Source organism: Myotis brandtii, unplaced genomic scaffold (assembly GCF_000412655.1).
Source record: "Myotis brandtii unplaced genomic scaffold, ASM41265v1 scaffold1174, whole genome shotgun sequence".
In the NCBI taxonomy this organism is placed as follows: Eukaryota; Metazoa; Chordata; class Mammalia; order Chiroptera; family Vespertilionidae; genus Myotis; species Myotis brandtii.
In genome coordinates this window covers 780,808-797,882 of record NW_005354065.1, presented here as the reverse complement: position 1 = coordinate 797,882, position 17,075 = coordinate 780,808, and the positions used below count along the sequence as shown (strand labels likewise).

The following is a 17,075-nucleotide window of genomic DNA, read 5'->3' as shown; positions in this document are numbered from 1 at the left end:
CCTAGTGGAAATCAAGCCTGCAATCCAGCATGTGCCCTGACCAGGAATCAAACTGTGATTTCCTGGATCATAGGTTGATATTCAACCACAGAACCACACCAGCCAGGCTCATTGCTGTTTTTATTAACATGTCCCTGTTCTTATTTGCTGTTCTTTTTTATTGTTTTTGTTATTCTTATGGTCTAGTAAAACAGCTTTTTTGGCACAGCTATCCAAAGGCCTAAGCAACTGCACTCCTTTTCCCACTTTAAGGACATGCTCTTTTGTCCTGAATAATAATCTGAGGACAAATACTATCCATTTTCTAAATAACATGGAGCAGTACATGTCAATTATATTTAAAAAATAACTGATTCTACTCCCCACCCCATTGTCGAGATAAACTTTAAAGAAATCTGCTTTTATTTTAATTTTTACTATGCCTAATAAATTAGTCAGTTAGATAAAATAGCCCATGACCTTGAATTGATACTGGGTCCAACATACGTACACGTGCACACACACACACACACACACACACACACACACACACACACAGAGGTATGCACACACAAGCCCACTTATTGCCTATAAATGGCCTCTCTTTGCTAAGAGAGCATTATTTTATCAAGTACCATTTTAAAACATCCAAGCTCCATCAAGCAGTGCATCTTATTACAATTTGAGAAGTCTCTCTTAAAGTTTGGCAAGAGGAAGCCATCCTTGACCTCTGAAATCATATTTGACAATGTATTATCCACAGGCTGGGAGACCAGATAGATATGGATCTTCACACTCTTGGTGAGTCAGACAATCAAATTCCAGTACTGTCTTTTCTTTCACATTTTTTATATGTATGTGAAAACTGGTATTTACCTAAAGCATTGATTTTTCCCCCCGATCTTTCACACTATTTTATTCAGGGGGCCAAATGCTCAAGAAAATTTGTGACTTTGATTTTGTTATTCTTGTTAAAGTTTTTCCCCATTAAATACTACAGACTTTCCCCCCACCCCTCCATCCAACATTCTAAAAGACAGAAGAGGAAGCGATTGCACTTTAAGAATATGAAAATCTTCATTCATCTTGACACTGGCCCCCTGTCTCAGAATCACAGAACAGAATCTTGTTGAAAGAGGAGCTCCCTGCATGCAGAGGCCACACTGCCTTGCTGCTCCAACTGAGCTGTGGGCAGACAAAGCCGAGGGAGGGCCTGAGAGAATGACACCCATCGTCTGGTTTCAGACGCTGCTATCAATAACAGCAACAGCTGCTCCTCTAGTTTTTTCTGATGCCTTCCATTTACATTCCCATCACACATTTTAGCTTCTTCAAAGCCATTTGCACAGCCGTCATCCTTTCTCCTCTCACCACATGCCAGCAGGAGAGAACAGAAAATCAGGGCACAGGGATCAGGTAGCTTGCCGAAGTGACCGGCAGTTTCCAGTTAAGGAGCCGTGTCTCTCGACTCCTAATTTGGCACCCTTCTTACCAGACATATTCCAATTATGTCCCCAACTACATGAGCTGGATGTGTATCAACCAGACTTTGTTTTCTTCCCTAAAAGAGTATAATGAAAAATAACATAAGATGGACTAAAACAATTCATGCAAATAAATGGAACTCAGCACAGACACCCTTGAGGATTAAAGAGAACAGGCACACAATGACAGGAAAGTGTTCATTTGGATTAGTGGAATACGTATAGAAGGTCACCTATATGTGTCTACTTCCGTGATATGATCTTCACAGTTACCTATTGGAACACAATAATTGGGCAATGGACTTCCTTGAAGCCTTTAGTATGACTCACCTTCTCCAGCCAATGCCAGGATAGTCCTTGACCTGGTCTGTTTCCCATCCGAGTTTTTATTTGAACAAGACTGGGAGCAGGATGACCACTCTGTCCACTCGCTCACCACGCAATCCATCCTGCAGGGAATTTCACAAGCCGTCCGTTCAGGAGGAACAGATGCTGGGCAGAGACTCCCTGACACATCTTCTCCTGTAATCAACCAGACCAAGACACATGCTGGTTAATGCTCAATCCAGGCCAGCCCAAGGAACACTGAGGCTCACTGCTTCCTCTATTACTTCCGTTTAGCTTAGAAGACTTCACCTTGTGTCTAAACCAATAAAGTACAGAAAATGATGGTTTCTCCAGCCATTCATAATGCCTGTGTCAAGGAAAACTGCCAGGAGATCATTGGCATTTAGAAAGGCAGATGCCACAGCAAAACTGGCACTTGTTATTCTTCACAGGGACACAGTGGGCTTCTTCCAGCAGCAGTTCAGCCATGGCTGGCTGGAGACAGACATGACTGATGCATTATTGACAACCATAGCTAACAAGTATATGCTTTACTGCAAAATGGGGGTCACAGTAGCCTGTTGTCCTGAAAGCATGTTTTATGTTGAGCATCCTATCCTACCCTATAAAAAAGAATTTTACCAATCTAATTTTCTGGTGTGTGCCTTTGCCCCAAATACATAACCTTAAGCAAGATGATCACACCATTACTCTTTTACTTTATTTGTGCATAGTGACAAGTAATCCAAAACCACAATGGAAATGCATCCGTGGCTGAATTATATAATGTGTTGAGCTAAATGTTGAAAGACAGTCAAACTTCTTCCAAATGCATTTACTATTCCCCCTTTGAATGCACTTATAAAATACTTAAATGTATATATATTTATAACATAAATTTACTATAAATACATATTTACAATTGACAGATATTAAGACTTAGATGATCATTTCTTTTTTTAATATATATTTTTTTTATCTTATTTGGTTTTGTTTTGTTTGTTTTTTATTGATTTCAGAGAGGAAAAATGAAGAAGAGAGAGAGAAACATCAGTGATGAGGAAGAATAATTGATCAGCTGCCTCCTGCATGCCCCACACTGGGGATCAAGCCTGCAACCTGGGCATGTGCCCTTGACCAGAATCGAACCTGGGACCCTTCATTCCGCAGGCCGACGCTCTATCCACTGAGCCAAACTGGCTAGGGCCTCAGGTGATCACTTCCAAGTTACTTTCCATATCTCAGATTATTCTTCTCTATTTATAGAACTAAATATTCTTCACAATTAATAATTCAACTCCTCCTATTCCCCCATTCACAGTCACCCCATGAAAACAGCAGACGGGAACAACAGTGATACCGTTTATAGTTTGACGTAACAACATGAAATGTGGAATGGCAACTCGAGGAGAGAGCTTGTTTTTTGTGTATGACTTTGTGCCTGTGAAATGCTCTTGTCATATTCTGACATAAAACTACTGCAAAGGGGATTAATATTTATAAAGTGTCACCTCTGTGCCAGGCACTGTCCTTGTAGGAAACTCTCAGATCAGGCATGACCCGTGCTTTATAGACGAGGAGTCAGTGGCTCTGGAAAGAAACCTTGGACAGGATCACACAGGCCTGAGTTGGGAATCAATTTAAAATGTTCTGACCCCAAAATTCTGCTTTTCCCATGAACTATGCTGTGTCTAATTCCCTGGAGATCGATATTCCTTTTCTGAGGAAGTAAATAAAACCACGTGACAGTAAGCAAGCTGCCTAAAGAAGAGTGTGCACTGCTAATATCTGCATTCATATTTGTAAGTGAGGCCAGGCTCATTGCCCTTGAGGTACAAATAAAACTTCTCCAACATATTATGAGAAGTAATAGAGATTCTAGAACATAATCAAGCTGAAAGACCAGTTCCAAACATTCCCCTGTTAGTCTCGATCTATTTTCAGGTTAAGCCTACATTATATGGTACACACACACACACACACACACACACACACACACACACACACCAGTACAGTTAATGGGTAGTGGTTTTCCAAGTACAGAAGGAGGCAGGCCAAACAAAACACCCAAATTACATCTCTAATCAAAATGCAATTTCCACATTTATAAGTATTAGTAGCATCATTTATATATAAAACACTTTAAAGCAGTGTCTTTCAAAGAACATTTTAAATAATAAAGAATAAAAGGGGAGAGGGCTGAGAGCTACTGGGTTGAATTAGTAAAATGGTCTTATACTAAAGAGTTCCTCAGTTTTGAAAATGCCAATATATAGTACAAATTTCCTAGGGTGGAAGTGGTATGTCGTGTTTTTCAAGCTTATTTGACCAATGGCCATCCCTTTTTAAGGAGCATCTGTCCCATAAATGGTATTTTTATGAGTATGTTCTGAGAAAGCTCTGCTTTCAAGAGTTATATATAATTATCAACTATTTGATGAGCACATAGTATGTCCAGAGTATTTGATGGTATATAAATAGATGAAAATAACTTATTTATCCCACTAGAACTCATAGTTAATAACAGATATTAGCTATAAACACATGAGAATAAAACTATCTCTAAAAGTAAATGCCAACCCATGGCTCAGTTGGTTGGGCATTGTCCTATACATCAAAAGTTTGCTGGTTTGATTCCTGGTCATGGCATATGCTAGGCTTGTGGGCTTGATTCCCAATAGGGGGAGTGCAGGAGGCAGCCAAAGGATGTATGGCTCTAATGCAGTGGTTCTCAACCTTCCTAATTCTGTGACCCTTTAATACAGTTCCTCAAGTTGTGGTGACCCCCAACCATAAAATTATTTCGTTGCTACTTCATAACTGTAATTTTGCTACTGTTAGGAATCGTAATGTAAATATCTGATATGCAGGATGTATTTTCATTGTTACAAATTGAACATAATTAAAGCATAGTGATTAATCACAAAAACAATATATAATTATATATGTGTTTTCTGATGGTCTTAGGCGACCCCTGTGAAAGGGTCGTTTGACCCCCAAAGGGGTTGCGACCCACAGGTTGAGAGCCGCTGCTCTAATGGATGTATCGCTCCTTCTTTCCTTTCCTCTCTCTAAAAATCAATTTAAAAAATAGCTTAAAAACAAAAAAAAGTACATGCCAAGCTGCAAATGTGTGTTTGAACAAGAAATGCTACAGCAGTGCAGGGAAGAGAAGGACCTCTAGGGGGTTAGCATGACAGCTGAAGCCTTTCAACAGGGAGAAAGAGAAAGGTTCCGGATTGGTGGCAATGAGGGCCGGCATTTCAGGCATCAAAGTGCCAACAAAGGTATCATAGTAGAAAAGTACAAGGTATTTGGAAGACAGTTAATTCTGAAGCTACATGAGGGAAAAAGAATGCCTATATTGGAAGAGTTATTGGACATCAAATTCTGAGTGACTTAGACTGACACACAAGTTGTCTTATATTTATTCCTTCCTTAAATTGCCATTACCCAAATTTAACATTCTCCCCAGTCACCATTCAGCACCCATTCTCTTTAGGTGCCAGAATGTTTTTCAAGAGCTAAGCGTTCATATAAACTGGTACACACACTTCCTTGGTGCAACGAGTTGTCAATTCTCCACCAACAATTTGATAGTTTGTCTATACAGGCCAATTAAGGAAAAGATCAAAGTGAAGAGCCTTTCTTTAGGGGAGGCAAATTAACAGTCATAGCCTACTCTGAAATATGTGTGAGCTATTTTTATAAGATTTTATAACAAAACAAAAAAAAACTGGCACAATGGGATCCTAGTCGCAAAGTGGTCTAGTCTGACACTTAAGTATCTGAAGGTGAATCATAACACCACTTATCCTCATGAGTATGTCATTTAACATCTTTGAATCCCAGTTATCTCACTTCTGAAAATGAAATAATAACAGTTACCTTTCAGGGATATTCTAAGTATTAGAAATTATTTATGCAACATACATAGCAAGGTGCCCAACACGTAAGAGGACTTCCAAATATAGGGACCTTAAAAATGTTCTTTGCAAAGACGTATACCACAAAAACCCTTATTCATCTGAAAAATTTAGATATTTATGCGATAGCCATGGAAAGCATATGCCTTACCATTTTTGTATATGTACAAATAACTCCCAACAGCTTCACAGGCTGGTTCACACAAAATATAAACACCATCTATAATTTTCCACATCATTTTTATATGGTCAGCTAAGCTACATGATTTAAGAGCCAAAAATGAAGCACTTGTGCCTGAATAACTTCACCTGCCCATCGACATTGGCATAATTATCTTCCCATTTCACAGAGAGAATCCATCTCGAAAGAGAAGCATTTATTATCTCCTGTTTTCATTTTTTTGGGTGGATCAATGAGATCAACTGAAATCTCAGTGGAGCATGGAAAATAAAGCGGCACATGGCACAGAGGCATAGCCATTAAAAGTAATTTCTCCAGCTCTGATAATCTAATATCATAATAAATATATTTAAGAGCGAAATCAAATCCATCTTTTGAAATACTATAAAATTACCCCCAGCCCTCATCAGCCTCCCAGGGATCAATAATGACAAACTCTGCATTCTCTCCTCATGGAGGAGACTTATTTAAACCATTTGTGATCCTCAGAACATGGGATATGGTGCTGCTTCAACCTTGTCACTCAGTATTTTTAAAAAACAATAATTTAATATGGTGAAATTCACATTACATAAAATGAAGCCTTTGAGAGTAAACACTTCAGTGGCATTTAGTCAATCACAATGTTGTGATTTACTAAACCACCACTTCTACAGAGTTTCAAAAAATTATAATTGCTCTAAAGTAAAACCCTTTACCCATTAAGCATTTTCTCCCCATTACTCACTCCCCTCAGTCCTTGGCAGCCACTAATTTATGTTCCATCTCGGTCAATTAAGTTATTCTGAATATTTCATATTAATAGAATCATACAATTTGTGATGTTTTTTGCTGGCTTCTTTCACATAGCATAATATTTTAGAGATTCATCTATGCTATGGCACATATCACTACTTTATTCCATTTTATGATAAAACTAGAGGCCCAGTGCATGAAATTCATGCCTCAATGCCCCCCGCTGCTGGCCTGGTCACCCCTCAATGCCCCCCGCTGCTGGCCTGGTCACCCCTCAATGCCCCCCGCTGCTGGCCTGGTCACCCCTCAATGCCCCCCGCTGCTGGCCTGGTCACCCCTCAATGCCCCCCGCTGCTGGCCTGGTCACCCCTCAATGCCCCCCGCTGCTGGCCTGGTCACCCCTCAATGCCCCCCGCTGCTGGCCTGGTCACCCCTCAATGCCCCCCGCTGCTGGCCTGGTCACCCCTCACTGCCCCCCCTGCCGGCCAGGTCACCCCACACAGCCTGCTGTTTGGTCATTTGGTTGCACCCCCACCAGCCTGGTCACCCCACACAGCCTGCTGTTTAGTCGTTTGGTCGTCCCTCATTAACCCCACTGCCAGCCTGGTTGCTCCACGCAGCCTGCTTGTTTAGTTCTTTGGTCGTCCCTCACTAACACCCCTGCCGGCCTGGTCACCCCACTCAGCCTGTTCGGTCGTCCATTCAGTTGTTTCAGTTGTGATGGTCGCTTAGGCTTTGATATACTATATAGATAACATTCCATTGTATGTGTATACCACAATTTTTTAATTCATCTGTTGATGGGCATCTTTTGGCTATTGTGACTAGTACTACTATGAACACATTTACATGTTTGAGTACCTGTTTTCAATTCTTTTTGGTATATATTTAGGAGTGAAATTCTGTGGTCATATTCATCACTAATATTTTTGTTTGTGATTCTGGGAACCATGGCATAAATGGCTGGATGACTAGGTCTTGGCCATAGTTTATACTCATGTTCTCATGCCTAACCATTCCTGGATAACAACAAAAGTACTTAGATGAGAGAAAGATCTTTGAATATATTAGTGTACTCAAGAGTCCCTAATTTTTTTTTCCATTCAAATGTATATACTACTTTAAGTATAAATACCTCATGGCAAACATTCTACGGCTATTGGTCAAGCAATCATGTAAATTTACCACTAATATAGCTATCATAGTTTGAACTTTCATCATAAAGCTAATGTTTAAACCATACATTTGCAATCTAGTACATTCTGTGGCATTTGTCGTTTTGTGACTTTGGAGGAGTTATTTAATTTTTTTATGAACTACTATCTATCTTGTATAACAATAGAAAAAAATACTTATTTATTCCTGACCTTAGACTATTGGTGTCAAAAAGAGTAAAAAGATATAAATAAAAGATAAACTCAGATATCCATAAATCTACAATATGATTTCAAAAGTACACCAACATTTTTGTCATTATACAAACTTCAAATTACCATATTCTTTCAAAATAATTCACGCTTGGCTATTTTATGGCTATTTCCTCTTATATACTATTATACTATCTATGAAAAATAATAAAAGTTATTGAAAATACTCTACCTGTCATAAAATTTTATGTCCTATTTAAATCTCAGAGAAGAAAAGCCAATAAACATTGATTAAATGCTTGCCGACAGCTGAGAAAGATGTCAACAGACAGCACATAGCAAATTTACTGGAATTCATATATACTTAATTCCATTTAAAAAATTTAAATGTTATCTCCTTACAGGCAAGTAGCCCATGGCTACTTCTGGACTGAGAACCTAATCAGCTAAGGAAACCAATAAAATATGAAACCAATAAAATATGAAACAAAGCTAAGGGCTAAACAGAAGTTGTCTATGTGCAACAATGCTATGCCGGCATTGCAATGAATATTTCTGCTTGTTAATAGCACAATCTGAAGCTTATCTGTCTATGTAGTTTATACATAAAAGAAGACAAATAAAGAAACCTGATGTTAAGTATTATCATATTCATAGTAACAAAAAATCAACTGCCCTAAAATAACTCGATAGCTGATACTTGTGTAAGAGTGGACTATACCCTGTGCTAACCACAGGACATGTAGTGGTTAAATGAATATCTATATTAATATTATTAGTGAGGCACTATTCTTTCACTCGAAGCACAGAAAAGCTACAAAACCTTGTCAGAAAGTTAGGTAGCTCATAAATGTCTGAGCTGGAACAGGAAAAGCTGTCTGTTAGACATTACAAGCTTTGTTCTTTCTATTATGCTGTATTGCTTCCTGGCTCATATCTCCTAGTATCATTCCTATTACATTCATTTTAGCTGATGCCAAACCATAAAGAAGGGATCCTCTACAATTCGTTGTCAGCTTCTCAGTAAATTTACTATTGGAATGGGTAAGTTGAAAGGAATAGGCACCTTGAATATCTGGGAATTGCATCATGGGATGGGGCAGAATAGGACAACACCTTTCAAAAATAGAATAGATAAGCAGCTGAAAAGAGCTCAGAATGGAGAGATGGAAGAATCAGACAGAAGGCAAGAGGAATATTGGAGGAATCATCCTAATTCTTTTGGACACAGTGGATGGCTCAGAAATCAACAAAGGGCAGAGATCCTGTCCAAGAAGGCACAGAAGTGCACACTGAAAAAGAAAATCCACACTGCTATATGTCAAAACGCAATCTGAAGACATCGTCTTAGTGCAGAAACTCTGTTTCTCCTGAGAATTTTATAGAGACTGTACAATGTTAAAAAGATGAATAAGAATGGCAATAATGGAATAAATGACCTTTGTAATACAGGGCATATGTCTTCAAAAGGAAAAATCTTGGAGAAAATAAACAGCCTATTATAATGAACAGGGTATTTGATGAGGAGTTGTAACATCTGGATTGGTGTTCTGACTTTAACACCTACCAAAATGTGATCCCGAAAAATTGTTAAGCTTCTTTAGGCTTCAGATGCCTGTATAAGTGGGGGGATTATATCAGCGGGCCTGGTGATGAATCAAAGAGGCTAATGTAACATAATACTTTGGAAATTGCAAAGTACCATTTATATATAATGTGGCTTTTTATTACTGGTGAAAATGGGAATAGAGGACATTACAAATAGAAAAATGATTTGTGTCAAAGATACTAGCTCTATTCTCATCCCATTGGTCTTAGCTAGAAAAATAAAAGAGGAGCTGAAATGATTATAAAGGTGGAAATATTACTCATTTTGTCTATTTATCTACCTATCCATATATATCTGCTATGTAGCTTACAGAAAAGCATTTGAACCAACTTGAATATGTAGTATATTTTAGAAAGTTGTCTAGAAGTTTTAAAATATTTGAAAATCAGTATTTTGAAGATAAATTGGGTAAGTCAATAGAGTAAACTGATAGTACATCAGTGAAGAATGGTAATTTCTCTAGGTAATTAACCTTCAGAAACATATTTTAATGCATGTAAGTGGAAAATATATCTTTATTTAACTACCCCACTATAACTGCATGATTAAGATGTTCTTCAATTTCTATGTGATTAATAATACTACAAAAAAATCTTCACCATATTGTCGATTGCTTTCTGAAGAACACATTTCAGAGATGGACAGACAAAGCTAAGGAATTCAGTGGATGTGAATTTCATTAAAGTTCTTGCACACACACACACAAAAGTAGCAATTGTGTGTTTTATCCCCGTTATTTATCATTTTCATTATTTCTCAAATTTTTAACTTATATACAGTTAAGGTATTATACAACATTCACTCTTCATGTTGTATAATTCTGAGTTTCAGCAAATGCATAGAGTCTTGTACCCACTATCAAAATCATGATACAGAACAGTTCTGCCACCATAAAAATTTCCGCATGTTGCCCTAACAGGTTTGGCTCAGTGGGTAGAGCACTGGCCTACGGACTGAAGGGTCCCAGGTTTGATTCTGGTCAAGGGCATGTACCTTGGTTGCGGGCACATCCCCAGTTGGGGGTGTGCAGGAGGCAGCTGATGGATGTTTCTCTCTCCTCAATGTTTCTAACTCTCTATCCCTCTCCCTTCCTCTCTGTAAAAAAATCAATAAAATATTTTTTTTAAATTTCTGCATGTTGCCCATTTGGATTCAACCCTTTCCCCCAAATCTGATGCCTAGAAGCCACTGATCTTCTATCTGTTCCTACAGTTTTCCTTTTTACCCTTAGAATGTTATAAAAACAGAATTATACAGCATGTAACCTTTGAAGAAGAGCACATCGGGGGTTCACCCATGTTGCTACATTTGTCAAGAATTCATTCTTTTTTGTTGCTCAGTAGAATTCCATTGTATGGATGTAGCACATTTTGTTTATCCATTCCCCTGCTGAAGGACATTGAGATGTCTCCACATTTCCATATAATTATGAATAAAGGTTTTTGTGGAAATATAGTTATTTTGGGGGGTATATATTTAGGAGGGTTATTGCTGGGTCATAAAAAATCTGCTCTTACACCTGTCAGAATGACCATTATGAAAAAGACAACCAATAGCAAACGTTTTCAAGGATATGGAGAAAAGGGAACTCTTATGCAATATTAATGGGGATATAAATTTGTATAGTCACCATGGAGGTTGTGCCAAAATAGAACGATCATACAATACAACACCTCTGCTTTTGGGTATTTATCCAAAGATATAAAAAAGTAAATAAAAATAAATATATGTACTTCTTTGTTCATTGCAGCACCATTTTCAATAGCCAAGATATGGAAGCAGCCGTGTGTGTGTGTGTGTGTGTGTGTGTGTGTGTGTGTGTGTGTGTGTGTTTTAATGGAATAGTACTCAACCATAAAAAATAATGAAATCTTTTCATTTAGGATAACATAGATGGACCTAGAATGTATTATGCTAAGTAAAAGAAGTCATACAAAGACAAATACAATATGATTTCACTTACATGTAGAATCTAAAAACAAACACATAAACAACAGAAACAGACTCACACAGTGAAAAATATTTGGTTGCCAGTTGGGAGGAGGGTGGTGGCAGAGGTGAGACAGGTTTAGGGGGTTAAGAGGTACAAACTTCCAGTTATAAAAGAAACAAGTCAAGGGATGTAATCTACAGCACAGGAAAGACAGTCAATGATATTGTAAGAACTTTATAGGCGATAGATCATTACTTGACTTACTGTGATGATCAGTGTAAGGTATATACATGCTAATTTACTATTTTATATAGTTGAAACTAAAATAATATTATATGTCAACTATATTTTAATTAAATAAATAAATATTTCCCATCATAACGTTAATAAACTGCCACACTCTTCTCCAAAGGGCTCACTGTACCATTTTGCATTTCCTTCAACAAGGAATGGGAGCTCTAGTTGCCCTGCATCTTTACCTGTCCTTAGTATGACCACTTTTTTGTTGTTTACGTTTTAAACATTCTGGTAAGGGTATAGTGGAATTACATGGCAATTTTCATTTACATTTTCCTAAAGACTTAGGATGTTGAACAAATATTTTCATGTGCTTATCTCCCATCTCTGTATCATCTTTGGGGAAATGTCTTTTTTGAATTTGAACTAGTGTTGAATTGGGTAGTGTTATGGATTGAATGTTTATGTCCCTACAAAATGCATATATCAAAGTTCTAAGCCCCAGTGTGATGGTATTTGGTGGTGGGGCCTGAGGGAAGTAATTAGGTTGAGATTAGGTCATGAGAGTGGGGCCCTCATTATGAGATTAGTGTCCTTATAAGAAGAGGGAGAACGTGCACAGTGAGAAGATGACTATCAACAAACTAAGAAGCAGGCCTCCTGCAGGCGCAAGTATGCAGGCACCTTGGCCTTGGACCTCAGAACCGTGAGAAATAAACGTCTGTTGTCCACCCAGTCTGTGGTATATTATTATAGTGGCTGGGCTTAAGGACAGGTTGTTGGTTTTCATATTGTTGAGTTTTGAGATCATTTATGTATTCTGGGTACAAATTCTTTGTTGGACTTATAATATGCAAATATATGCGCAGAGTCTATGTTTTTTTTCTTTTCATTTCCTTAAGAGCATATTTTGCAAAGCAAATTTTTAAATTTTTAATTAAAATTTTAATTTAAATCTAATTTGTCACATTTTCCTTTACAGATTGTGCTTTGATGCCACATCCAGATCTATTTTCAGGAAGGAACCAAAAATACGTTCCCTGCTTCAAACAAATAATGAGTTGAAGTTTACATATTAGGACCTACAATTTCATAATTTTAAGTATAGTGAATTCTCCAGCCAATGTGCCCTAGTGTATGACATGAATACAGATTTTTCAAATATGGTACTAAAGCATAGCTCTTCCTTGGCAAATATTTATGGATGCGACAACTGCAAGTCAAGCATTATAACATACTGATATGTGTGATACAATGGAAATTAGCTTCTGGCTAAAATAACATTTATGTAGCATCCAAGCAGTACAATGCATGATCTATGAAAATGAAACTTTGTCTTTTATAAAATTGCATCAGACATCTGGCACAATGCCTGGTGCATAGTAGGTCTCTCAGTAAATTCTGGTTGATAACAATAAGTGAGGTATAAAGGGAAAGAGGTTTAGTCTGTTTAAAGTGTAAACTGTATCTTATGTTTTGGTACTATGCACCCCAACCCTACTACTGATAGAGACCTATGATGAATCCATATGAAGATGCCAGGCAGTAATTAGGAAACAGGTGAGGTTTCAAACCCCCACATGAACTGGGAGCCAGCATGGCCTAATGGACTCTGGAGTCAGACTGCCTGGGTTCAAAATCTGCACCTGACACATATCTGCTAATATTTAACTTCGCTGTATTTCAGTGTCCTCGTCTGTGGACATATTTCATAGGGGACTGTAATGATAATAGTACCTTTCTAACAGCACTCCTATTCTGCTAGGTTATTGTGAAAATGTAATCACTCGATATATATAATCCCTAAGATGGTGGCCTGCACCATAATAGCTCATATAACAGTTATTATGATATAATTGTGATAGTATCATATTAAAAGTTATAGACTATGGCAAACTATTTTCATTCCAACAAATTTTTAAGCTCAGGCCTCTGGGAAGATTGTCTTCAAATAAAATACAACGAAGGCAAGATAAGCTTGCCTTTTTGAATTGGTGCATTCTCCTTTTCTTTCTAAATCACATTCCTGCTACTATGGGAACTATGATATTGCCAGTTCTTCCCGTCAGAACCTGCACTATTTCAGATCTATGAAGAATATGTAGCGTTCACCAAAATCTAAATTTTTTTGTACTGGGGAAGAATTCTGCAAAAGCAGAATATTTTAAAGCAGCCAAATAGCCCTGATTGTATAATTCTCAGAGGACAACTATAGCATTTCCCTTTAAAAAGCAATGCTGCTGCCTTTTCTATGCTTGATCCCCTGGCTATTAAACTGCTTATATTCAATTTTGCAGAACATGTCAGGGGTCTAATGACTACTTTCGTACCATATTAAAGAAGTATAATAAACAACAAACCACAAAACACTATCGGAGGTTTACAGTGTTGAACTCATGGCGAATCATGCTACAATCATTTTCTCATCGAAATGTTGCAAACTAATTAAGACCCTAAGATAATAATTGGATACTGCTTTTCCAATTTGTTCCACCAACTTAGTTCAGATATAGGATCACAGTACCATAGATCACAGGGCACATCGACTAATGCTGAGAATGGTTCATTATTTATCAGAATTTGAGATCCAAACAGAAAACAGTTTTTAAATGTTTTGTTCAGTCTTTAAGAAAACCTGAAAGATGAAAAAAATAAGGAAGGCCAAGAGACATATGAAAACATGCTCAAAGTCACTAATCATCCAAGAGATGCAAATCAAAATGAAGACAATGCGGTATCATCTCACACCTGTCAGAATGGCTATCATGAACAAATCAACAAATGACAAATGCTGGCGAGGATGCAGACAAAAAGGAACCCTTGTGCACTGCTGGTGGGAATGCAGACTGGTGCAGCCACTGTGGAGAACAGTATGGAGATTCCTCAAAAAACTAAAAATGGCACTCCCCTTTGACCCAGTGATACAATTTCTAGGAATATATCCCAAGAAACTAGAAACAACAATCAGAAAGGATATATGAAGCCCTTTGTTCATAGCAGCATAATTTACCATAGCTAAGATCTGGAAATAGCCTAAGTGCCCATCAGCAGATGAGTGGATTAAAAAACTGTGGTAGATCTACACAATGGACTACTACGCTGCAGCAAGCCAAGAAGCTGTGTCAGTGTGATGGGTAGCGGACCGACCCCATGGGACTTGGGGAAGGACGGAGAAGCTGGGCCAAGTCTTGCACCTAGAGTTGGGCTCTGAGGGTCCCTAAGGCAACCTGTCATGGGCTCTTTAAAGAGGTGTGATAACCAAAGGACTTGTATGCATGCACATAAGCATAACCAATGGACACAGACACCAGGGGGGTGAGGGCATGAGCGGGGGTTGGGGGGTTTGGGGGGGATAAGGACACATATGTAATACCTTAATCAATAAAGAAAAAAAGTTTCCAAATAAAAATTCGGTAGCTAATAATTATATCAATAAAATGGTAAAATAATGAACACTGAAGTTTTATTAAAGTTCTCATTCAAATCAAGCTGATATCAGCTGGAAATTTGCACATATAATAAATAAAAATGTTTTCACCTAGATTATTTGGATGGGATAAGGTCCAAGAATATATAGATTTTTACTATTATAACTTTTACCTACTATATTTCAGCAGTATTGGCTTAAGACTGATACTGATTTCTTCCAGCAATTGAATGAATTCTCAAGGAGAATAAACCCTATATCTATTTGCCTATCTCCCCCAAACTGACCTTCTAGTACAATAACTCAATCAGCCAGTGCCATTTTACCAGTCTCAAATAGTTAAAAAATATCAATGAATGGAACTTAAGTAGATTTTAAAGTCAAGTAAAATATATGCTGAGGTATTTCAAAATACATGGAATAAACTTAAGGAAACATTTCAAAAATCCAAACATCACTTTATAACATTACCAAATTCTCCTCAATGCTTCATAAGAATGATTGTTCCATTTGATTCAAGCTGTATGCTCAGAATAATAAAAGATGAATACAGACATTTGAAATCTGTGTACGCCTTTTACTTCTGTACTGACACCAAAAAGAAACATGTTCTTATTTCATGAAATAAATATTATTTTATCAAATGCCTGTTTTACTTAAGAGGTCAAATCCTTAATTACATCATTAATAAATATGTTGACATTTATTGCCTGCAAGGCATGGCTTCTTTAGAAGCAATTTAAGCACATTAGATATTTATGATCATTTATCTTATTCTAACTGGCCTACTGGTTAGAAGAATAATTTTCTAATTCTTCTAGGCAGTGAAACTAGCAGTTATTAGGTTGTTTGTACATAGGCACTTTTTTCCTGAGACATAATAAATGGAGAAAAGCAGCTACTCAATAAATTAAAGGTTGTATAATGTCTTACATCTTTAACCCATTGCTTGCTTGGCCAGAGAAAATGATGTGTCTTATGTATTTCTGAATTTCCAGTGCCTACAACAGTGCCTCACTCCTAGTAAGTATTCAATAAATGCTCATCAGAGTAAAGGAAGTATAACTGAGCTGAACAGATGTTTTAGGGTCTGAGACATTTTTGGCATCCATAGGGCTAGCACAAATTGAGGAAATCTTAAAGTGCTTAGGAATGCACCAATTTCAATATATCTGATTGAGGTCTACTACTATGAGTTAAAACATTGGTTTAGAAGCAGAAAACCCTGGGTTTGAATTCCAGCCTGTCCCTAATAGTTGTGTGTCACTAGGAAAGTGATTTCAATTCTCTACATACTCATTCCTCATCTAAATATGTGAATGCTGATACCTACCAACGTATCACAGGAGTTATGTGATGATGAAATTAGGTAAGAGTAAGGTAACAGGCACATACCTAGTAGAGTAAGTATTCAGTATGTGTTGGTGATGATGATGATGACAATAAGGATGATGATGACATATGTCTACTAACTTCTTTTAATGCCTTTAGATTTTGCATAAGTTCATTATAGATACAGTCAAATCTTTGAAAGACTATTCTAGCACAGGAGAGGCATACAGAAGGATATGGAAATAATGAACATACCAAAATCATTGATGCAAAGCTTTGCAAGGCACTATCAGATTTGTGGGTTTGCTTGCTTTGGCAGTGGATTTACCTGTCTGGGACTTTAATTTGGAGTAATACTCCATTAGCATGCGATTCCTCAGGGTAAAATGCTGAGAAACAATGCTGAATGGCAAAAGGAATGTGTCACAAGAAAAATTTTGCAACATGAGCTCTGATTTAGGTAACCAAAAAGACTGAAATTGCTGAGAGAAGACAGCAGAATATTTGAAATAGAATTAAATGCCCATTAAATATATAT

The 17,075-nt window shown here is 37.5% G+C and overlaps 1 protein-coding gene across 1 annotated transcript in view; it reads right to left on the bottom strand.

The window, feature by feature from the left end:
• The window catches only part of LOC102259858 (thrombospondin type-1 domain-containing protein 7B), a 525,758-nt gene that overhangs the window by 183,127 nt on the left and 325,556 nt on the right, over positions 1-17,075 (bottom strand). The window contains exon 7 of the mRNA XM_005858420.2: positions 1,794-1,985. Coding sequence (XP_005858482.2) covers positions 1,794-1,985 — 192 coding nt within the window. The remainder of the gene's footprint in view (positions 1-1,793; positions 1,986-17,075) is intronic.